This window comes from Amphibalanus amphitrite, unplaced genomic scaffold (assembly GCF_019059575.1).
Source record: "Amphibalanus amphitrite isolate SeventyFive unplaced genomic scaffold, NRLGWU_Aamphi_draft 001122F_arrow, whole genome shotgun sequence".
In the NCBI taxonomy this organism is placed as follows: domain Eukaryota; kingdom Metazoa; phylum Arthropoda; class Thecostraca; order Balanomorpha; family Balanidae; genus Amphibalanus; species Amphibalanus amphitrite.
In genome coordinates, this window is record NW_024882616.1 from 94,868 (window position 1) to 119,287 (window position 24,420).

Consider the following 24,420-nt stretch of genomic DNA (forward strand, 5'->3'; position numbering starts at 1 on the left):
GAAAATGCACCTCGTTTGGCGCTTCCAAAAGCATGGATTGACAAGTTTCTTAGTTTGTCGCGAGGCGGTGCTGAAGTTTGCCGTCCGCCTGCAGGCTGTTAGCGGTGGAGGTCGGTCGAGCGCGGACTCCTTCTTGTGGAGGTGACCGGTCGAGGGTGGGTCGGTCGACAGTTGATGACATCGACTGTCTCATAGACTTCGGTCGGTTCGATCGCATTGGTACCTATGTGTTATATACGTTTATGCTGTTAACGGTGTTTAGTTAGATCAGTGATGCTGCCAAAAACGGCACTTGTCTTCTTAATTTGTTCACATGCTATTTTTATGCAAATGGCATAGGTAATTGAACTGGCCGACGGAGATAAAAATAAATTTACTAAGCTATGTAATACCCAATTAAATAAAACAGGTGCCAGCAGGGCGTATTTTAAGGGATTTTCACTGGGTCGGCAATCACATTTAGGGGCGGCATTTTGCACTCATAGGGGCGGCACTTGGCATCTGAGGGGGGCGGCATACCTACTGATATTTAATGACAAAAAAAGACACGTTCGACGGCTCTTTTATAACTCTTTCTAAGTAATGATTTCAGATTCAACCTACCTAAGCTCAGCGGTATGGTATTACGTCTATTTTTCCGGGCTATAGTATTTCTCTTGTCATAATGCGACAAATGAACTATAATTTGACTGTACAAAAATTAATTTAAAAATTTTACCTGAGGTCAAGTTCATGACCTCACCATAAATAAAACATGTTGCATACCAGTCGATCCGTATCGTCAAGCTTAAAACATTCACGGTGTTTTATGGCTCTAGAACAGTGGTCGGCAGGTCGCACGAGTGGTGCCCACTTTATGGGCGCTGGACGGGGCCATTACCCCCACTTGTCATACCCCATTGCAAGCCCCATTGCTTACACAGCAAGGGTCGCTGATATTCGGCCATATCCTTTGACGCCTCTATTTTTCTGCATCTAAATAAAATGCAACACAATTAACTCTCTTTTTATGGAGAGGGAGAGCGGGTGGAGAAAGGATGAAGTCATACATTTTTTATTCATTAGTTACTCGCGTAATGAACAGCGTATTGTAAGTATGGGCGTAGGATGTAGGAACGGCTGGAACATTGTGGGTGCATGGGTGCAGAAATCCAGCCATGGCCGGTGAAGCGGGGGGGGGGAGTGGGGGGAGGGGGTAGGGAGCGACACCCGAGCGAAGGCTCGTTACGAGCTTTGAGGGTGTACCATGTCGAAAAGGTACCGACCGATAAGTGCATTTGGAAGCATTGACCCTCGCATGTGTAGGGGGGTCGGATGAACCCCCCCCATGGTTGTTCGCAAATAACTCGCGCAAAAAGCGGCCGATCGCGACGAAACTTTTAGTACCCTCGAGTTGATCAGTTTTACACCTACTCTGAAAATTTCATGACCCTGACCCAAAAGACCTTTGACCTGTGACCTGATTCTCGAGACTATGTTCGGCCGGGATGGTCTCGGCATCTTCATGATGTTCTTCCCATGCATCACGGTGGGTGTGAAGGTAACCTGAAGGTCAGGTCAGGTCATTGACCTTTGATGACCTCGGTTCACTTTTTCGAGTTTTACATGTTTCTAGGGTAGTTTATAGGGCTGATTTCGAATTTAGCATCCATTTGAACGTTTACGCGGCGAAGTAGTTTTAGTGATTTCGTGACATGCTACGACGCCGTCAGTGGTAGTTGATACCTACTATGGATAGCCGGTAGGACGCCTAATGGTTGACCTGACCTGACCTGACCCGATCTGGCCTAAATGCATGAAGAAATCATCTGTGATCAAAACTAACATCAGATATTCGTGATCAGCACCCCGAAAAACCCGATAACAGCTTCACTTTACGCAGTTCTAGCAGGTCCCGATTTTCCCGACTTTTGGAATATTGACCCGACCTGGAAGGTCAACCAATGAAGTAGGACCTTAAAATTGGGTATCATCGGCTTCCTCTCGTCACGGGCAACACCCTCGTTTTTTTTTTTCCGCGAAGCTCTTCATTATAGCTCGATCAGGGGCCGAATGGCAGGGGGGTCCGACCGACCCCCCTCCCCCCTCCCCCTACACATTAGAAGCTGGAAAACGCTGCACACACGCGAGGGCTAATATTGTCAATATTGACTACCGCAAAAAGTAACAGCGGCCAACTTAGCCATTTTCGAAGATATCGGGCTAAAAATTTTGATAGTGGGTCATCGGTTCGGTATGTGTTCAATCACATGTTCCATTTCCCTTTTTTAGCACAAATGTAAGTTTTGAAGACCATCACAGTAGCAAATGCTTCGAAAGATGGATAGTAGGCAACATATCCTGAATTTGCCGTGCTGCATGGGAAGTATTGTTGATGAAAAAAGGGGTTTTTGGTTCAGATTATTGAGGGTGCAGAATACACTGTCTGCACCCACTGGATAAATATTGTGGGTGCAGCTGCACCCTTGCACCCATGGTTCCTACGCTTATGATTGTAACGATACGTTCATCCCCCCCCCCCCAAGTTAATGAATGGTATACCTACCTACTCAAATATTTTCGTGACCCCAGTGACATTTTCATTGAGTTTTTGAAATTTGAATGACCTTCACTCGGTAACTTTCTCTTCGGATCAGCCGGCGGACAAAACGCAAGCGAAGACAATGCGGGGAGTCCGGTGCTCTACCAACTGAGCTACGGAACAGGCAAATGCTCACCATAGATACACCGACTGAACGATCCCTTTATAACTTCAGCGATTGATAAGACAAACAGTGTGTAACTGTATATATAAAATGTAAGTCTCGAAATTGCTATGTCTTTGACCAAAGGTAAGGACAATTTTGCGACCCTTCCATTAGATATAAGGAAATGGGAGAAAATCAGGGCATGCATGCCTCTTTTTATAGGTAGACAAATGTCAAAGTTAACGAATTTAAACATCATAAAACAATTAAAAATGACACACTTAATCGGAAAATTGCCACCCACGACCCCTCGTTATGTCCTTGAGGTCATGTCAGGTCATGGAAGGCCTCCAGCAGTTTTTCAATAACTTCTGATAGAGACATGCGACATGCCTGAGCGATGAAAACACCTTAGATGATTTCAGTTTGACGATACAAATCGACTGATATGCAACGTGACCTTTACCAGTCAGGTCATGACCTGGACCTGAGCTCAAATTTCCCAAATGACATTTGAATGTCAAATTATAGTTCATTCGACGCATCTCGACGAGAGGAGCACAGTACTGAAAAAAACAATGTCATAACTTTCGTGAGTCAATAATCATTACAGTAAAAAGGTTCTTCATTAAAACAGCTCAGTAGAGGGGCGGAGGGGGGTCCAATGTCCACTCCGACCCTCCCCGGCCCGGCACGGGTTAAACTAGTTGTGCTCTGGAGGTTAAGCCGTTGATGTTAGGTCAAGTCTGAGGACTTTATAGGAATGTTGAAGAGCAATCGAATGCGTTTTTTTCGCGGTGCTGTAGTTCTATTCTTCCCCGAGTTATGCGCCAGTTTGTCCATAAATGTTGAAACAGACAACATTTCACCAACATTTCACCTTTGATGACCTCTGGTCACCTGATATTTGACATTTGACTTGACCTAACCAAAGTACGGTTAACCAACTAACCCAAGTAGTTTTTGACACTCTTTCGAATGCCGCTTACCGCGTGTCGCTACGTGGCCCAGTAGCCAAGTTATAGGGGTCGGGAGGGGGGTTCAAACCTCAGCCCGGCGCCGGTTAATTAAGGGAAGGCACTATCATTTTGGAGGCGCTGCAGATATGCTAAGGGACGACAGCATCATTTTTAGGCGCGCCACCAACTTTTTTAGGGCACTTAAACCACTTTGAGGGGCACCACCGACACTGTGAGAAGCGCAACTATCTCTTTGAGCGTTGGGGGTGGCACCATTACATTGAAGGGCGCCATGTGCGCAGTGATGTGGGGCAAAATGACAATGAGGAGCGCCTCCGATACTTAAAGAAGAGACGTCAACATTACTCGGGGGGGGGGGGGCAACATCACTTTTATTTTGAGGACGCCACCCCATTGTAAGGGGCGGCACTGTAACTTTAAGGACCGCCGCGGATACTTTAAGGGGCGGCTCCATCATATGGAGGGGCGCTACAGATCGTTAAGGGGCGGCAATAGGTATGATATTTAGGGACTCCGATACTTCGAAGGGCGCCACCGTTTGTTTGAGGGTGACATCATCACTTTGAGGGGCACCACCGATACTGTTTGGGGCGCCACCGACACTATAAGGGGCGCCACCGACACTGCCAGGAGCACAGTCATCACTTTGACCGGCGCTTCTATGACATTTAAGGGCGCCGTGAGCACATTGGGGGGGGGGGGGGGGCACCATGCCGTTGAGGGGCGTTACGGAAGGTTTGAGGGGCGGCAACATGACATTGAGGAGCGCCTCCGACACTTCGAGGGACACCAGCATTTCTTTGAGAGGCGGCACCTTGACTTTTGAGGAGACACCACCGACACTGTAAGGGGCGGCACCATCACTTTGAGGGGCGCCACGGATGGTTTGAGAAGCGGCACCATTATGTATATGGAGGGACGCTACAGAAAGTTAGAGGGCGGCAACATTGTATTGATGAGTTCCTCCAAAACTTTGAAGGACGCCACTGATACTGTAAAGATCTGGCTACACTATGCGTTTTCTGCGTGCGTTTTTTTTTGCGAGTTTGCGTGTTTGGCGGAATATCGTTCTAGAAAGAAACAACATTACGTTTTTGTTATATGTTTTTCATATAAACTTTTAATTAACATAAACGTTTTATTAACTTCTATATAAATATTAAAGAAGTTAAATTAATAATAACCTTTTTTTCTAGAACGATATTACGCAAAACACGCAAACTCGCAAAAAACGCACGCAGAAAACGCATAGTGTAGCCAGGCCTTAAGGGGCGGCACCAGCGCTTTTAGGGGCGGCAGCATCATTTTGAAGGCCGCCACCGACTCGTTGACAGGAGGCACCATCACATTTAGGGGCGTCACTGGCACTTTGAGGGAGGCACCATCACATTGAGGGGCGTCACCGATGCTGAAAGGGGCGGCATCATCTTCTTGAGGGGCGGCATCATCTGCTTGAGGGGCAGCTCCATCACAATGAGGGGCTATGTGGATACCTAGAGGGGCGGCACCATTATATTGGTGGGTTCCTCTGACACTCCGAAGAGTGTCACTGACATTATGAGGGGCGGCACTAACACTTAAAGGGGCGGCAGCATCATTTTGAGGGGCGCCACCGACTCGTTGGCGGGCAGCACCATCACATTCAGGGGCGGCATCATCTTCTTGAGGGGCGGCATCGTCTGCTTGAGGGGCGGCTCCATCACAATGAGGGGCTATGTGGATACCTAGAGGGGCGGCACCATTATATTGGTGGGTTCCTCCGACACTTCCAAGGGCGTCACTGACACTATAAGGGGCGGCGCCAACACTTTAAGGGGCGGCAGCATCATTTTGAGGGGCGCCACCGACTCGTTGGCGGGCAGCACCATCACATTCAGGGGCGCCACCGGCACTTTGAGTGAGGGCGGCACCATCACATGAGGGGCGCCACCGATACTGAAAGGGGCGGCATCATCTTCTTGAGGGGCGGTATCATCACATTGCGGGGCTCCACATATGCTTAGAAGGGCGGCACCATTAGGTACATTGAGTGGGGCTACTAACAGATTTAGGGGCGGCACTGTCACATTGAGTTGCGGGATCATCACTTTCTATAGACGGCTGCTTCACTTTAAGAGGCGGCATTATCATTTCGGAGGGCAGCAGCCTCACTATGAATGACGGCACCTAGCCTGCATGTGCGTGCTGCATCCTAGAGGGGGCGGCAACTGGGTCGGCAAACGGCTGTCACTGGGTCGGCATTCTCCGTGACTGGGTCGGCAATTGCCGACCCAGTTAACATGTTAAAATACGCCCTGGGTCCCAGTTGGTCTGAAAATAAACGACAGGCTAACTCAGTTATAAGCAGTTTGCTTCACAACAGTGTGTCTCGACCGTCAACCGCTGCTTCTCTCAGGAGACCCTGCCAAACCAGTGCCGGGCAGCACTGACTCTCAGGATGCTACTGCCCGGGCGGCAGGAACCGGGAGAACGTTACGATTCCGGTTACAACGCCCGGCGGCGCCGCACCACCATCGGCTCATAACCAGATCAATATGTCATATTACTGGAACTGGGCTGAGCTGGCAGCACTATCACCAGGTGAAACAGCGGCCCCGTAATGTCATCACGGGTCGAAATAGTGCAGTCAGGTGCCGTAACCCATAGGTCGAAATAGCAGTCAACTGTGAACTGTCGTAACGTTATATGTCGAAATAGGTGGTATTTTGTGTGAGAAGTCGAAATCGAACATATGTAACTGAAACTAAATGAAGGATAACTTAGCCTTCATACGCAGTTTAAGATGTGAGAATAAATAAATATATTCCATCCTGTTTTACGTTTTTCTCATCCTGCCTTGCGTCATTTTTAAAAAGGACCAATTTATGCAAACTTGATAACTTCTTAGGTATAGTCGTTTTATATTTGTATACTTCTGATCTCAAAGATCGACCAAAGCCCTTTCAGTCACATCTTTCCCAAAGCCAGCCACGCCACTAATGGCAAGGTGAAAAGCTTTCATTTCCGAGTGTCGCTCTCGATGATTTCCAATCACCGCTTCCGCCGAGCATACAGAGGCAGTCTCACGGACACTCCTCGGTGTGGAATGGCTGCCGCAGACACCACAAAGAAAAAAATGAGTTTGTCTCGGGCGCGCACTTCAAAACCAAGCTACCTATTCGTTCCAAACGGATGTTTAAAAGTTTGTTCGATTTCCTTTCTATCAAAATCGATACGAAAATTACCAACCATCACACATATGCATGTTAGCGTTGCATTCCGCAGTCGAAGTGGCGAAAAAGTTGTGGACGGTAGGTATGCGTTGTGCTCACCGTCAGGCACGCATGTTATTTAATTTGTCCCGTGCCATTTGGTCAGGCATGGAACTGTGATGTGCGGTCTGTTTTTACCTTAACAGTCCTGGGGCTGTGATGTGCGGTCTATCTTTACCTAAACAGGCCTGTGGCTGTGCGGTGCCATCTAGTTTTACCTGAGCAGGCCTGTGGCTATGCGGTGCGATCTGTTATTACCTGAACAGGCTTGTGGCGGCAGCGGGAAGATGAGCGTTGTGGAGCTCTTGCGACGGGCCACGGCGCAGCCCAGACTCTGCGGCTTGAAGGCGCGCAGCTGGTTCATAAAGTCCGAGCTCTCCATCAGGGCAAGGTCAGCGAAATGGAGATCACAGTAGATCTGAAATGAAGGGCACATGAAGATAGATTGGGCTGTGACTGGAAATGATCTACACTAAAAGCTATATACAGGTGGAACGCTCATTTAGTAGCATTACGGGGCTTTGAATCGCATTTGCTCACATCTTTTACACGGCTTCATCAGGCATTTACTTAGTGGCAGCAAATGACAGAATGATGGGCCAACTTACGAAATTAAAAAAAAACGGCACTACTTTTAAAAGACGCATAATCTGAACTTGCACGCCAAAATCGGCTAATCAATAGCAAGCGCTTCGATTCTGCCTCAGCGACATTTATTGGACGTGATCGGATGAAATGGATCTCCCGTGTTTATTTCAGGTTGAACACCGTTGCTAAGGCCTGAACAGGGTTCGACGTCCACCGCCGTTCGCCGGTCACAGCTGACCGATTGGAAGTGACGGAGGTCACTGGTCAGGTCAGAGATGTGTGCAGCAACGGTTAAAATTGCAATCATGCCCTAGAGACAGTGCGACCGAATGATACGCATAATGCGTGGTAACTGGTTACCCCGTATTAAAACCCCCGCAAGATATTGCAAAAACAAGCATCCAGATCGTGAAGTTACAATTGGGAACACTACACCATGTACACAAGGAGGCGGCCAGCCAAATTGGCTTTCTTGCGCTGAGTCAGCCATGACAGGTCAATGGGTTAGATTAGAGAAGTTAATGCAATTTATCATCTCCAAATAAGTGAATGGCAGCATGATTGTACCGATGTTTGACAGAATGCAACCGTGATTCCCAGGCCTTCACTTTCCGAGTTGTCAGTTGAAGTCAATGGGTGAGATCCCAGCTCAGCCAAAATGATTGATGAACGTCAGCACCTCGATTGAGGCTAATATTTATCATTCTTTCAGCACTTCGCGGTAACTGGTAGACGCCATTTGACAGGCGCTGTACCGCGTACGGGTAGGCATAGATAATACCATGGATAATACCCACTGAAAAATATTTGTTTTTAGGTAAACAGTCACAAAACAGTTTTATCCGGTGAAACCCATATTATTCAAATCTTCCTTGTTTCTCTTCAAGCATTTATGTATTCATTCATCGATTAATTAATTAATTTATTTATCTACCAGTATAACGCCTTTTGGGGCGACTAACGGAGCGAGCGAGAGGATGAGCCTTGCACGTGCGAAATTTCGAAGGGGTACCTCCAACTGACTTGTGCACGGCACCCTACTAACCGGTCTCTAACGATGTGCCAAATTTGAGCACAATCGGCCCAGCCGTTCGTGCGCACGTGCAAAATGGGTCCCAACTGACTTGTGCACGGCACCCTACTAACCGGTCCCTAACTGTGTACCAAATTTGAGCGCAATCGGTCGAGCCGTTCTCGAGATCTGGAAACGACCCCTGCACGTGCGCACGTGCAGCAGCACCCCAACTCTGGCACATGGATATGTAGTGCCTAGTGGATGCCTACCTACATGCCAACTTTCAGCGCAATCGGCCAAGTAGTTACCGAGATATTGCAACAATTATAAAACTGACACCTCTTCGTTTTGCACATGGCACGTGCATAAGGGGTCACCCACATGCATCGGGAATAGCCCAATACTTGGTAGAAGGAATGAATCTACCCTACAAAATTTACCGCATGTAAATCGGTCAAGTGGTTGCTGAGATATAAGCCTCGCAAAAGCGTCCGCACGGCCGCTCATACTTAGAAATTTCCGTTCATCTACGGAAAGACTCCGCTCGCTTCGCTCACTCCGTAATTAATTGATTCGTCGATCTATTCATTCATTCTTTCATCAATTTACCCGTTCATTCATTCATCTATTCATTCAGCATTTTAATCAATCTTCTTTGTTCATTTCGTTTCACATTTGCGATGACAATAGAGTGTTAAAAGCCGACATTTACCAGCGACCTTCCTTTCCATTGCATGTGAATGCAGTGATTGACTGCTAACGAGCGAGCGAGCGAGCGAGTTCATACTGAATTAAGGGAAAATCCTGAGTATGAATGAGCGGCCGGCCGGCCGGCCGGCCGGACGTGGGGACGCTCTTCAAAAGCTAATATCTCAGGAACGGGACATCCGATTGACAAGCGGTCTTCTTTACTGAATGTCACTTGGACGTAAAAGTTTTGTGGTGTGATGGCCACCATGCGTTCTTGCCAACCACCGCACGTGGCGCGTGGTAAAGTTGGACATTTGTTAAGAACCCCCAAAATTGCAACCTCAATAACGGCACAACGGTTGGGCCGATTGAATTGAAACTCGGTACACAGTTAGGTCTCCATCAGATAATTCATCTGCATGTGTTAAGGTTGGGGTGCTACTGCACGTGCGCACGTGCAGGGGGCGCTCCCAGATCTCGAGAACGGCTGGGCCGATTGCGCTCAAATTTGGTACACGGTTGGGGGCCGGTTAGTAGGGTGCCGTGCAAAAGTCAGTTTGGACCCCGTTTGCACGTGCGCACGTGCAGAATGCCGTTTCCAGATCTCAGGAACGGCTGGGCCGATTGCGTTCAAATTTGGCACACCGCTAGCGACCGGTTAGAAGGGTGCTTTGCGCAAGCCCGTTGGAAGTACCCTCACGCCCTTCCGCACGTGCAGGGCTCACTATCTCGCTCGCTCGTTCTTCGCCCAAAAGGCGTTTCACTGGTATTAACGTAAGGCACGAAGCATCGCTGTCGTTTGGTAGACTTGGTAGGGCCCGAGCCCTAACAACAATGTCCACATTTTGACATTAGCCTTATGGTGTTGCATATTAAGAATGGCTTTGGTATCCCTAAAATCAACCATTTAAGTCCTACCAATAAATTCCATAAAGTGACGCCCGTGCACGAAGTGACTGACGTATGTACAGTAACTGCGTATGACTTGAAAAAGATGGCACATGGGAATCCCAAAAGTAAGGTCATCATTTGTTTTGGCCACACCGCCAAAAATACGCGATGGATAGAAATAAATAGGACATCATATGAAAGAGCATTTTATAAAATTTTATTCTGATATACATATGAGTCAATACATTGGCTCGTAGCCCCACATTTGCTGCTTTTCTGCATGGCTACCATTTCGGGCCGCGTGCACGAATAGACTGCGTTTTACTTCCTCCACTATTCTGGAGCGATTCTCTGGTGAGATGCCGCTTATGTTTGCTCGGAGGGATCATCCTTTAGTTCTTCCCGGCTCGTTGGGTTGTCCTAAAAGACAACCTTTCCGTTGTGTACCCAGAGAATAAAAATATGAAGATGTAACGTCAGGTGACCGCGGAGGCCATTCAATGGCGTTGCCCTGACTGAAAATTACGCGATCTCCCATCCACTCTCGGAGACAATGCATGATCTTCAGGACGGTGCAAGCATAGTCTCCATCCTGCTGAAACCACTACTGGTTGATGGTGTCGGCACAGCTGCGTTGCGACGAGCGGAAGAACCACTGGGAGGACTCTCGGCCACCTCTCTTGATTTACTTTCACCCGATTCCCGCTGTCGTCTTCAGGACCTCGAAGCACAGGTGGCTAAGTATCATGCCCTGTGCGTACATTATACCTTTTTTTCTGACGTTTTACCGGTTGAGGCGAAACTATGCATGAGTTCAGAGATAGGGCGAGCTGATAGGGTCTGCTTAGGGCCGAAAACTGGGCGGTATTTACCCTTTGTTTTAATGACGGACCCTCTCTAAGAGTTGAATTTCGACCTTCTCAGTTTTATGCCTACTGATCGGTGTAGTTATGATCAAAAATGGTTTAAGCATGCAAGAAAATAATTTTATGGATGTACCTTGCACGTGTTAAAATTGGAAGTGATTCGGACTCTTACTTCTCGAGATATTTAAGTTTTAAATCATGACCTTACTTTTGGGACACCCCATGTAGTTTTGTCACCACGATGGGGGCGGGCTGGTTCGTGGCTGTGCGTAAAACCAAGCAGATAAGCTCGTTTTAGACCAAAGGCATCCATCTGGGAGGCGTTTGAATGTTAAATTTATGGTTTTAGCATAGTGTTAATTAACATCCTTTTAGGCATTCAGCCTTGTATTTCCATGACTGGCCAGAGTTTAATGTTTGATCTCCTTTAGACTATGCTGCAAAGGTATTACCGGCATGAGACAGTGAAGGACTCAAAGGAATTAATGCATTATGCAATGTACCTAATGCAACAGACTTCCGGCTACTCTATGAATAGCTTTTAACTCTGTTATATAATAAAGTCGGTGGAATGTGGTTGAAATGATGCAAATGTTATAACCTCACTTGTCTGTGAACAACAAGCCTACCCTACCTCGATAATTACATTCCACTGTTTTGCTGAGCTTAATGAAAATCAGACTGAAATTCAATATAGGTAAAGATACGGAGCTTAAAAGTAAAAGCAAACCACTGATCAGAACCAAACATTCCCCATGGATCGAGAAATGCGCGAGCTAACGTCTAGTCCACAACAAATGTCCGGCCGTAATACGTCCTGAACTTTGCAGGAGAGCCGGCATTATCGAGTGACGTCTGATAGATCACCCGGGACCCGGCTCGCCGACGAGCGGTGAGCAACAGCGGTATAGCGGTATAGCGGCAGTGGCAGCGGTATAGCGGCAGCGGGATTGTCCAGCGGGACCTGGGGCTCGGCGGGCAGCGGTGAGCGACAGCGGCAGCGGCAGCGGGATCGTCCAGCGGGACCCGGTGAGCGACAGCCGCGGTGAGCGACAGTGGTAACGCCAGCGGTGAGCACGCTGGTGAGCCGTGAGCTATGAACTGTGAGCTGTGAGCGGCGAGCGGTGAGCAGCAGCAGCAGCGGCATTAGTGAGCAGCAGCGGCAGCAGTGAGCGCGGCAGCGGTAAAACGGCAGCGGGCAGTGAGAGCGAGATCGTCTAGTAGGAGCGGTGAGCAGGCTGGTGAGCCGTGTATGAGCTGTGAGCGGCGAGCAGTCAGCAGTGAGCACAGCGGTGAGCGGCAGCGGGAGTTACAGCAGCAGTGGTAGCGGGGGCGGTGAGCAGGTTGGAGGCCGTGAGCTATGAGCTGTGAGCTGTGAGCTGTGAACTGTGAGCTGTGAGCCGCTGGCGGTGAGCTGCTATCGGTGAGTGACTAGTGGCGAGCAGCGAGCCGAGTGGAGAGCCTGGGGTGTGGGAGATCGAGTCTAGCCCTCCAATAACCCTCCACAGGTGTTTGATTGTCATTTCCTCGCGCCGACCAGTGCGGGGCTCGGCGTCGGCTCTGCCACGGATAGGGTTGCTGTGATACCTACCGCCGGGCGTCATACCCGGCAACAGGTCAATTAAGCCGGCACTAATTGCGAACCGTGGTCTATTTCACGTGGCCGTGTGTCAACACGTGACCAACAAAGTACCTCTATGTTGTAGTGGACTGATTTGTTCCATTCGAGTGAAATGTTGCAATAAATGCCAGTGCTGAAGCTTTGCGCTGTAATTTTGGAAATTTGGAGGATAGTTTCATTTTATTAGTGGAGCGCCTGCAAAACCATCCATCCGTTTTGTAGTTACAAGATGTAACAAACGCAAGGGCTGCTGGCAAATGTGTAGCACTTCCCTAATGTTTGGAAATTTGTTATTGCAATTGTCTAAAGACGGCTAATTAAAGCAAAGTGATCGTTGAAAAGAGCAGCATAACCTTTTCGGTTAATGTGCATGCCTCTCCAATGCCAATCCCCTCAGACGCATTCATTTGATCGTTCCAGGAAGAAGCTCTACCCGAGTGTTTCTGCATTATGTAGGAAACAGAATCAGACGCATGAGCACTGCTAAACAAGCCGGATCAATACGCCCAGTGTCACTGAATTAGGAATGATTGAGGAGCGGCGGACGAGACTCACATTATTGCGGTGTCGGCGCGCCCTCTTCTGGTTGGTGCCGGTCAGGTTCTGGCCGCATGAGTTGCAACGCAGGCACTCCTCGTGATACTGGTTGTTGTCATACAGCGAGCTTTGTTCTGAAACACAACACGAATCGTCGTCAGTAGACAATAATTAATATACAGCGGTATGCAGCAGAGGCATTTATATCCAAATGATTGTTTCTCTGAAGAGATGGTTGCGCTATTCATCAAACCAAATTGATTCCCAGAACACTCTAGTGCAGTAGCTCACCATTTCATAAATGTATGGCTCCGTTTGTGGCATATGATTCCGGTCCGGATTACCAATAAACAAACAGCGTCCAATAAAGCGATGAGTAGTTCGAGAGTCTACACTATTCAGATACCATCCCCAACGGTGAGCCACGTAAATGACTTTTTTGTGAATGACTATTGTGTCGGAACGTTACGTATCTGAGATAGCTACATACATCATTATGTACCAGAGTGGGCACCTCACCGACGTGAATAGGGATTCTAGCCACCCTACTTACTGCACTGCAAACAAAATGGAAATGTCCGTCTACGTAAAACGTTTTTGCTGTTTTTGTGCAGACTGCAGCAGTTTTTAATTGACGTAAAAAGCAATTCTTTAGGGCTTGCTTAGAGGCACCAATGCCCAAACTAAAAAATCGGAATGAGTATGTGTGAACTTTTACATGGTGTGATCTTTAGATCACACCAGATTCAAATATGATGAAGAGTAGATGTCCAAATTAGCATACGTGTTTGAAATAGTTAACATTAAATTTGACAGCCGCCTTTCACTTTGTTAGCGGCGTCCGGTAGCGTTCGAAACCAGCTTTGCTAATGGTTGAAAACATCGATTGTATACCAAGCACCTACTGCCATCCATTCTGCCCAGTGCCCATTAATTGCATTAAGCTTGCCCATTCCCTGACCAATTCATCGATTCGAGTGGTCGATGGCGTTTGTTTTATCGGTGTGCGGAGTTGTAGTATAATTGGACTTCTCATCAGATAAGAAACGAGGTTAATTTAGTCCTCATTCATGTTCACATGAATCACAAATTTTGAAGCCAAGAGTTTTTATATATACCTGCTGTTCACATTCCCTTGTCTGGAATTCAACCAAATTATTTAGCATTTTATCAAGCATTTATCAGTTCAAGCTCGACTCGACGTCTGTTAACAAAACGATGCATGATAGGCGCATTTATTTGCTTCTAAGAGATGGACAATGGACATCCTACCTTTGTACAACTGTAATTCATTCCATTCATTTCCTTCCAGTATAGCATCGAGCCTCGGTTTCAAAGATAATAGCGAGGCACGCGCTCTAAAGAATAGCGTGCTCCTAACCAGCTGTTACTAGCTGTGCTCCTAACCTAACCTTCCGTGTGGCCATCCCTGGTGCTCTAAGCGGGGCTACGTGACTAGCTCGACGGCTATGAGAGGAATCGGCCCCCACGAGCCGCCAGCAAGTGCGAGTATCTCCCCGGTCCATTCAATGAGCCCCCTCCCCGTCGCGTACCTCGTTGGAGCCTTCATGGCGTGCCTGTTGTTCCGGTACAGGTGGCGGACGGAGGAACACGCGGTGGCGGCTCCTGGCCGCGGCTCTCCGTGCCCAGCTCCGATCACACACGGCACGGCGGTACGGGTTGCAGCCGACCAGGCAGACACTCCCGGTGTTGAGCGACTCGAAAATGTGACTAATCGGACAGTGAGCCCAGAGTTCAGAGTTTGGATTCACGAGGTCCAACTTGGAAAGACCATGGCGTTACGGTAATGTTATGGGTCGACTGGGTGTTGAGGACAGATCACGAGAAGCCGAGCCAGGCGCGCCGGCCGGGCCCGGGCTGATGGTAGCGGGTGCCACCGGGTCGGACCGTGGCAGGTCAGGTCAGGTCGGGACCAGGCGGTGCGTCACGCCCGGCCCCAGCGCGCCACTGGTCGTCACCGGCGGGCGGCGGCGCGGCGCGGCACTGGCGGCGCAGCAGCGGCGCGCAGCGGTCGATAGGTATCGTGAAGCGGCGCGCCAGCCTTCGGTGGGCGTAAACCGTTCGACCCCGTTGGCGGAACGCGGTGTCAACTGGATATGGCCGCACAACTGCCGGTTCGCTGTGTCAACTGCCGGTCCCCCTGTCCACTGACCGGCCCCAGGTGCAGCGGTCACTGAGCGCCCCCGTGTGAGCGCTCCCAGGCGGACCCCGGCTGGTGGGAGCCGCCCAACACCTACCAACTGGTCCCAACCGACTCAGTGCGCGCTGAACAGCTTTTGACAGAGGAGACTCGTATAAAACGATCGGCCTCCATTGTGGTGGGTTCCTTTTCAGCGCATACATCAGATGGTAGACTGACCCAGCGCCAATTCAGGTTCTGGGCGGACCATAACTGAATCGATCACGTGGCGACGTCAATGGCGAACTCACTGGAATGGAGGAAAACCATCAACTTGGACTTTTTATTTTAATGTTTCGATGAATATGCAAAAGTATCCGGGACTCCTGCATGTTTTTCAATAGAAAAACACATTTCTAACGAATCGTGCTTTTAACAGTGAAACACAAACCTTCGGTTATCGGTGCATTATTTACTTTATACTGTTTTGCTTATTGAGCATCTTCGACATAGTAAATGGACAGTAATTATGAATCGCTTAGCTTCGCCGAACCATGTGCTTGTTTTCCGTCTAAATATATGAAGTAAAAAAGTTTCATGAAAATTTTCATGGCAAGCAAAGCATCTCTGGAGGATTACCCTATCAATAGGCTACACCCCCCCCCCCAAAAAAAAATCTTTTAACGCTACCGACATCGATGGACCACATATGGCCATTAAAACCATGAGTATCGACTGAATCGGCAGGTTCAAGTTTCCATTCAATTGACAAAACGGGTTTCCATTTAATTGACAAAACGGGCAGAGCACCAGAGCCTCGTGGTCGTAATGACGTACCGTATCGACTCGGACGCGCGGCTCCACTGAGTCCCAGTACAGCTCAATCAGTATTATGGGTCGGCTTAGATCGAACAGGATATCAATCCGGACAATTGGGGACTCACCTCAGCCGAACGAGCAGGCAAAACCAACTTAATGGTCCGGCGTCTGCTAACAAACGATGTTGCGAATCTAGCTGAAGAATCGTCTAAACCAGACTTATAGACAAATTAATAGTGTTACCTGAATATACAAAATGTTTGAGGTGACTCTATGCTGTCTTTTAAATCCGTCATCTCGTTTGCCTTGAATTGGTTGCAAATGCGTTTCCAACATTACAATGCTAGACGGTAACACCAAAGACCACTGAGCATGCGTGACAAGTCATATCCCAGGCAGTGTTTAGAGACCGTGGTCAGAGCCATAATTGGCCGGTCTCATAAGCTCCGGGCGGGAGCGGCCTCGATTGTCTAAACTCTACCTGTGAGAGGGCTTCAACTGTTCGATGGGAGTCTCACCCGTCTGTCCAATGAGAGGAACGCTACCTGTCCGGTGGGCGAGGACCTCACCTAGCTGCACTGTGCGGAGAGCTAGCTCACCTGTCTGCGTGGACGTGTCGTAGACGACGCCGGCCGACTCCACGGTCATAGTGGCGACGGTGCCGTCCAGGATTTGCGTGGCCGAGTCACGTCGGCCGCGACAGCGCGCCGCCTCGTCCAGCAGCGTCGACTGGCGCCGGAAGTTGCGACACCGAATAATGTCCTCGGTGGTCGATTGGCGACGGAAACCCTGCACGCGAGAAACACGACCTGATCACCTGATGATGATGATGACACGGCCCCACGGCTCGATCGGCGCTGCTTTCCTGGCGTGGCTATTCCTAAGATAACAGAGCGGCGTATGATGAAGAAACTGGAAGTTCGTGCTATACAACTCAGAAAAGGGTTGGTGGCATCGTGGAACACCAACGGTGTCAGGCATTAATGTTTCCAGTCTTACTCGGATATTTTCTGTGTGAAATATTCCACCCGCTGTGAATTTGAATCTGTTACCCAGAGAACCCATAACCAAGAGCCGGACCTGCGACCCGCAGGTTTGCATAGAAATGCTCAACCACCGTTCCCATGGCATCTCAGGTCCTGCGTCATGGCTCGCAATCAGTATTCGGGGCTGATGCAGCAGGCACAGGGGTACACCCACTTCTGGTGCCCATGGCTCCCAAATCGGTCATTAATCGAATTCGTTTTAGTCGAGGAACATCGGAAACCATTTGTGGGAATCCCCTTCGTTATCAAGTCATTGGTCAGGCCTAAACGTTAATTCAAACCGACATCAAATTAAAAGAGATCAGTCAGAAATCTATACAAACAAATGTTATCTTGTGTCAGTGCATTGTGCAACTGCAACGTGCATATATGTGCCTCTAAATGCATTGCTTATTCATATGCAAGTCAATCGCCACTCCATACAACGCATACAGGAAGACAGCTACACACGAAAGTGCGTTATAACGTTATAACGCTAATTTTATCAGCCGTGCGCTTAGCATCAGACATTTACACCAGAGATCCATTACTGGATTTGACGGGTAGCCTGGCTCAACAGATCATTCCTAGCTATTTGTCAGGAGGTGAGCTGCCTTGACAACAGGCTCTCGCCTAGACTGGTGCATGGCGAGTTGGCCCGGCGAAGGGCTCTCACTTTCGACAGGTGGTTCCAAGTTTGATACTCCCCCCCCCCCGCCCCGTCCGGAATCCTGACTCACCTTGGCTATAAGGATCTCCTCTGTAGTAGACTGTCGACGCACAGATGAATTGGGAGACGGCTCCCGCGAGCTGCCTGTGCTCGAGCCCTCTGGCGACCTGGGAGGTGGCAATGGCAGTGTCGTCATTAGTTTGTGCAACCAGGGGCGGTGGGTGCCTAGGAACTGCCACAAGGCAATCAGCGAGCCGGGACTCGCGGGACGGAATACTCAACAACAGAGAAACAGATTTCAGTCCACAGTCGGAATAGAAATTAACTCACACAGCTTATCCCATAGAGATTGATTAGGCAGCGGTTCAACTAAATAGGAATTCCAAGTTCAAATGAAGTTAACCAGAGCAAACGGCAATTGTGTTGCTATTGGGTAAAACGAAAGCACGAGAAATGCAATTGACTACTCGCTTTCAGTTTGAGCTGCACCTTAGATCAATAGGTGCTGTTGGAAAGTAGCCTTTCATGCTCAAGCTGATGCTGGCCGGATTGGTCACCGCTACTGGCACTGAATTCCATTATACCGTACTTAGCTTGCCAGAATTTCAAGCAATGAACCGTTCAGTTGTCAACTATTTATGCTTGATTGAGAACAATTTATTTGAAAGCATGGAACCGGCCCGCACCACATTGAATTCGTAAGTGTGGCATGTTCGAATCGAATAAACCTCTAATCATCAGCATGAAGTAATTGATGGACAATGGAAAATATTCTGTTATCATGACATATCGTTATAGAGCCCACTGCTGCGAAGCTTACCTTTCGATTTGGTCCTGTCATGAAATGGAGCTGTAAGTATAATGCCCTAGATCCTAAACGGATTCGACAGATAACGCTTTGGCTAATGATTAATTGCTGTGATACGTTTACGTTAGTGGTGTCAATTACGGAAAATTGGAATACCGATACCAAACCAAATACCAACAAAAACCGTGGGGAAATACCGAAACCAAACCAACTTGGGAAAATGAGGGAAATACCAACATTATACCGATTTCTTAGCCTCTTATATATTAGCCCGCGCACCGACGGGGGGGGGGGCGGATATCCGCCCCCCCTGAGGTTTTTCGCAAATAGCGGGAAAACCGCGGCGCGTAGCGCCGCGAAATTTGGTATGACTATAACCTCATTAATTTTACACATGGTGTGCAAGTTTGAACTTCCTACCTTTTAAGGTCAGGTCACCAGGTCACTTTGAATGACCCAACCTCAAGTCACTTTTTTGCAACTTTGTCACCGTGCCACAGCTACAGTAGATGTCGGAGGCCTTTGAAAGTCGCAGGATGTTATTAGGTCATTAGTAGCTACAATTTGTATATCTCGGAATTTTGATATCGGTGACCTAAGGTCAGGTCAATTTCGCGACCTGCCCATTATAAGTCAATGGGGGAAAAATCAACTCCCTGTTTTTACCACTAAAACGGGTCGGAATGGCCCCATATACAGGGTGTCTCAAAAGTTCGCTTACACATTTCCCATGTCAATAAAGCATATAAGAACCGGCCAAAAATCTAAGATTTTGGTGTCCGTGTGTACACTAGACAAATATGCATGCTTTAACAACTGATTCGGAAGAATGGAAACCAAACCCTTTGCTGTATCTCCAAAAATATTTGCCCATACCGATTTTCGTCACTCCGTCAGCTGCCGGAGGCTGATAAAAGGTTACCAGCTTTCAAGCTCTTGTAGGGGAATCCCCCGCAGTTTCTGCGTCGGATTTAGGTTTGACGAGCTCCCCGGCAACATCCGCTTCTCCCTGAAAGTCGATAGCTTGCATCGACACCATCCGTGAGTATTTTGTAGGTCTTCTCTGGCGCTAACTCCTTCGTGAATGACTGGCGCCGACCTCCCAAGCACCATTTTCCTTTTCAAAACAACCCCATTCCTGAACAAATGGGAAGTGCCAGGGGCAAACTTTTCGCAGCATATCGTAGCAGAATGTGTTGGCCATCTGTTTCTTAGACACATTTTGCAAAATTTGCAAATCCCGAACGCTCGTCATTCCCAATGCCAAGACCTTCGCTGGGTTCCGGAGTGTTTTCCTCAGGAGAGGTTCTGCTTTGTAAACGGCCAAAACCTGTCCATCGTGCGGTTTTGTCCGGATTTTGTGTGTAAAAGAAAGCTATTTGCTCCAGATCTGCCTCTTGAAACTTCGTTAGATAAAACTTTACATTAATTGACACTTTTGGAGGGTCACTTGTGCTCGACATTGACGATTTTCGCATTATTTTCCCTCAAAATTTAGCGTTATAGATATTATAAACAATTTTAAATGATATTTTGTCTTTATTTTATGATGACCTGCAATTTTTGAAACTGGGTAACCTCTGTCTGTGAGCTTCTAGTAAGTTTTCAATAGTTAGGACTGCATTTTCAGCTGCTTTCCGGAGCACGAGTCTGCTGCGGTACAAGGGTCGTTCAAAGCGCTGTTAGTCCCGCATGGTTTTGTCCTTCAAAAATTTTAGCCACCGTTTTTATTAGATGACCATCATGTTGTACTCATCCTCGCCGACACTTTGCCATGTGTCATTTCCGACCTAACCATTCCCATTACTCGTGAAGCAGAGAGTTTCTCAGCCGACCCGAGTATGCGACCTCCATTTTCATGCCTGATCCATGGTCAGAGGTGAACCCTTTTTGTGAGCTCATGAAGGGTCGAATGCGCTTGAAAACAATGAAGCTGCTTGAGGAAGGTTGTTACCAATGCCCATGCAAAATTTCGACTGTTAATTTCATGTTGATTCAAAATTATTGACAAAAAAGCATGGCTGGTACCTGTAAGCGAACTTTTGAGACACCCTGTACTTTACATGACTTCATATACGATCAACCTTCACTACCTTGAGGTCTGTTTTGCTGTTGGACAGCTGTGAGGTCATGTGACGTCATCAAAGGTCACCAAAGGTTTTTGGCCAATAACTCCGTACAGGAACAAGATACAGACGCGTGGATGGTCTCATTGTGTTCAGCTCGTCAAGACGCATCGAATGATATGCATGATGACCTCGAGGTCACGTGACCTGAGGTCAACCTTTGACCTTGACCTTTCGAGGTCAACATATATATCATTCGATGCGGATTGACGAGAGGATCACGATGATGCCCTTAGTTTGTTCCTATCTTGACTAAGCCGAAAGTTATTCGAGAAAAACTCTCCATATCTAGCGCCGCCATTTTGACTTTTTCGACCCCTGTGACGTCATCTTTGACCTGACCTGAAAATGACCTTGGTAAAAATTGTAGATCTTGGCCGTGCGTATCCGATGCCGTTTACCGCTTGTCGCTATCTTGCTTCGTTCTCGAGATCTCAGGGAGGGGCGGTCATCCGCCCCCCCCGTCGGTGCGAAGTTGGCGCAGACCCCCGTCGGTGCGCGGGTTAGTGAGGGTTCATGATACCAACAAAATACCAAACACGTTACGATTGAAATACCAAATAACAAGTTGGTATCGGTTTGGTATCGATACCAAAAAGTTGGTATCCGATTGACATCTCTAGTTTACGTGCGTTTATCGTACCGCTTAACCACCAGTCACGTTTTACTTTTTGACGGGCCAATCCCCCCCCCAAAAAAAAAATACTGCGCATCATGCGCCGATTACCAAAAGATTCTAACAGTAACAGGTATCTTCCCTTATTTGGGATATCATATGACAAATTACCGGCCATTCTTCCGACCACCGACGAATGGAGTTGTTAATTAACCAACGCTCGGCATTTCGATAATGTAACAATGAAATAATGCTGCTATTTGCGTTATTCTGCGTGGGACAGGCGCGGGGTATAGAAGTGAGCTTGCGGTAGTCACTCTATTTGGATTATATATTCTGCAAGTTCATTAAGGAAGATGAAAGTGACATACGTTGGATATTTTCCTCTTAAACGCTGCATCCAACAGGAAGGTATTCGATTTCAAGAACGAAATTGCAAGTAAACTCCGTTGCAAAATCCATGCAAAAATACAACGAAACAAAACAAATTGAAGTAATACCTAAGCAAGTGTGGTGCATGGGCTGTGCGTATACCTTGGCCTGACGTGCAGGGTGTAATGCCAATACTGTGCAGTTATCACTGGTCTGATCTATGGGCTGTGTGTGTGGAGTAGATTTGCCTGTCTGTGACGCAGCCTGGCCTGTGCAAGGTCTGTGGGCCGCTGAGCCTGGCTCTGTGAAAGGAATGATTGGCTTACCTGTGCAGGGCGTGGTGGCTACCCCTGCGGGCGCGGCCGGTGGCGTCCTCGCTGGACTGGCGGCGGCTCTTCATCCTCCTGGCCTGGTTCATCTCCTCGGCAGCGCTGTCCGGGGAGAGCGAGTCGCGCCGGCGACCGCCTCCCCTGCCCGTACCGGCACCGTCCGCCTCTGCCGGGTCCGGCGACAGGTAGGGCCGAGAGCCGCGCCGGCCACCCACCACCAGCGAGCAGCCCTCGTCGAAGGCGGTGGCCTGCCGGCGCAGCAGCGCCTGTTTGGGAGATCCATCTCGACCCCGATAGGAGAGTGTCGGCTCTGGAGAGATGCAGGCTCGCGGCCGGGCGTCGCCGCGCCGCGCCAGAGGCGTGATGGTGGGCAGCGAGGTGCGGTGGAGGATGGCCGACGTGGGCGCCGTGGGACTGTGCCTGCCTTCTGATACATTGGCCGCGCTCAGGGTGACTGCACCGTCTCGCTTCGACGCCCCGTCAGCTGACTGTCCGAGTAGCGCTGCCTGGCGAGCCTCGATCAGCGCGCGAGGCTCAATGTATTTGCCGTCGGGTGAGACGGCAGGCTTGGAGTCACGACGACCCCCGGACGCGGCCGACTCGCGTCGCGAGCGCAGCTCCTCGCGCTCCGAGTGCACCTGGATCTCTCTCCGTTTGCGCCACAGCTCAGTGACGCTGTCTCGGCCTGCCAGCAGTTTTGAGATATCAGTCTTCAGATCGGATCCCGGCTCCACAGCGCGGCGCGATTTGAACTGAGCATCTGCCAGCGACTGACGCCGTCCGGCCTTCGAGCGCGGCGCCTCGCGCGAATCCGAGTCTCGCCTTCCGAACGGCAGCGAGCGCGCAAAGTCAGCCAGGGTCTCCCTGCGGCTGAGGTCGGCTCTCTTCCGCTCTCCGCCGCCGCCGCGGCCCCAGTCTCGGATGAGGTCGGTGAGTTGCGCCAGGGAGGAGCGACGTCGGCGGCGCGGCCGGCCCGGCGGCGAGGGCGGCTCGAATGTGGCGATCTGCGAGGACGAGTCGCGCCGGCGGATCGGGATCGGCTGCGAGGCGGCGAACTCGTCGGCGCCGTTGCCGCCCTTCCAGACGAGGCCGACCTGGTGGCTCAGGATCGGCAGGTTGCAGACGAAACAGATGGCCGACATGGTGCTGCCAAACAGAAAAAAAGAAAACAGCTGCGTCATGCCATCAACAGTTTACACTGGGAAGAGCAATGAACATGCGCTTCGAAAACGGTGTGACCGTTGCGTTTGTACTTATGTGCGTATAACCATCTTTCGTCACAAACACGCTATTAGGCTCGCTCTAATGTGTAAATCGATCAACTATGGCCAAACAATTACTCCTCGTGGCGGCTCAAAGTAAAACGATTCACAATTCGATTTCCATGTGTCTCGTTCAGCAGAAGTTCAGGATCGAATTCAATCCGCCTCGGCACCCGCTCCACGCTAACGGTGAGGATGAGTCGCAAAGCGGCGCTGCATTTTTCCGCTAATGATAGTCATATGTTTATGCAGTCATTGGGTGATATGGTGAGTTACCAATTCGAGTTTTAGGTAACTGAGCCGCCGCACGAAGCTAAACTTAGGATAAACTTTTCATCCAAAATATTTGAACGAGCCAGATTTATGACATTTCGAATGCGTTTCTAAAAGTAAACAAGCCGGTTGAGGAGAAACTGTAACCGATGGAAGAAACAGCTGAGCAGATCTCAGCGCGCCGAGGTGAACTGAATGTCACAGATGGTCAGAGCTCTGTAAGAGCTCGAATCTTGGACAAGAGAGCTGAGCGTATCAATTCTGTACAAGGACGGAACTGAAAGGGGAGCTGTAACTGAGCTGAGCTGGGCGCGACTTTGAGCATGTTCTCAACTGGAAGAAATCTGAGGAAAACGACCCCGAAAAGTTGGTGAGACCGTGAGCGGTCTCACTCACCATCCTCCCAGCCTGATGTCCCACCCCAGCAGACGTGGTCAGATGTCTGGACAGCAGTGGGAGCTCCCACCACCCCTCCCTGACATGGTCAGCCGTCTGGACAGCAGCGGGAGCTCCCACCATCCCACCCTGCGTGGTCAGCCGCCTGGACAGCAGCGGGGCGCCGCACTTCCGGGCTATTTCTGTCGGCGACGGGACGCTGCCGACGGTGGCCTTCGGCTGGCGTCGATAGCTTGCCGATCCACCTGGGCAGATGTCGCCGCGTCGCCGACCGGTCACGTGCAGCAGGCCGCGGCCCACCGGCGCGCCGACCAGCCTCCATATTGATCGAGCGGCACTTGTTGCTCTTATCCCGGGGAGTGTTGGCCTGCGCGCCATCTGTACGGTGAGCTGAGAACTAGAGGTTCGAGAGAATGCCGCTGCAGTCTCGGCGGCAGTACGAGCGGAGCGGACAGCAT

The 24,420-nt window shown here is 49.4% G+C and overlaps 1 protein-coding gene across 1 annotated transcript in view; it reads right to left on the reverse strand.

Annotated features, from left to right (window-relative positions):
* The window catches only part of LOC122370333, a 70,860-nt gene that overhangs the window by 19,516 nt on the left and 26,924 nt on the right, over window positions 1–24,420 (reverse strand). Inside the window, exons 3-7 of the mRNA XM_043345825.1 lie at window positions 22,029–23,177; window positions 17,851–17,947; window positions 16,685–16,874; window positions 13,145–13,260; window positions 7,177–7,336 (exon numbers count right to left, since the gene is read on the reverse strand). Coding sequence (XP_043201760.1) covers window positions 7,177–7,336; window positions 13,145–13,260; window positions 16,685–16,874; window positions 17,851–17,947; window positions 22,029–23,173 — 1,708 coding nt within the window. The 5' untranslated portion in view covers window positions 23,174–23,177. The remainder of the gene's footprint in view (window positions 1–7,176; window positions 7,337–13,144; window positions 13,261–16,684; window positions 16,875–17,850; window positions 17,948–22,028; window positions 23,178–24,420) is intronic.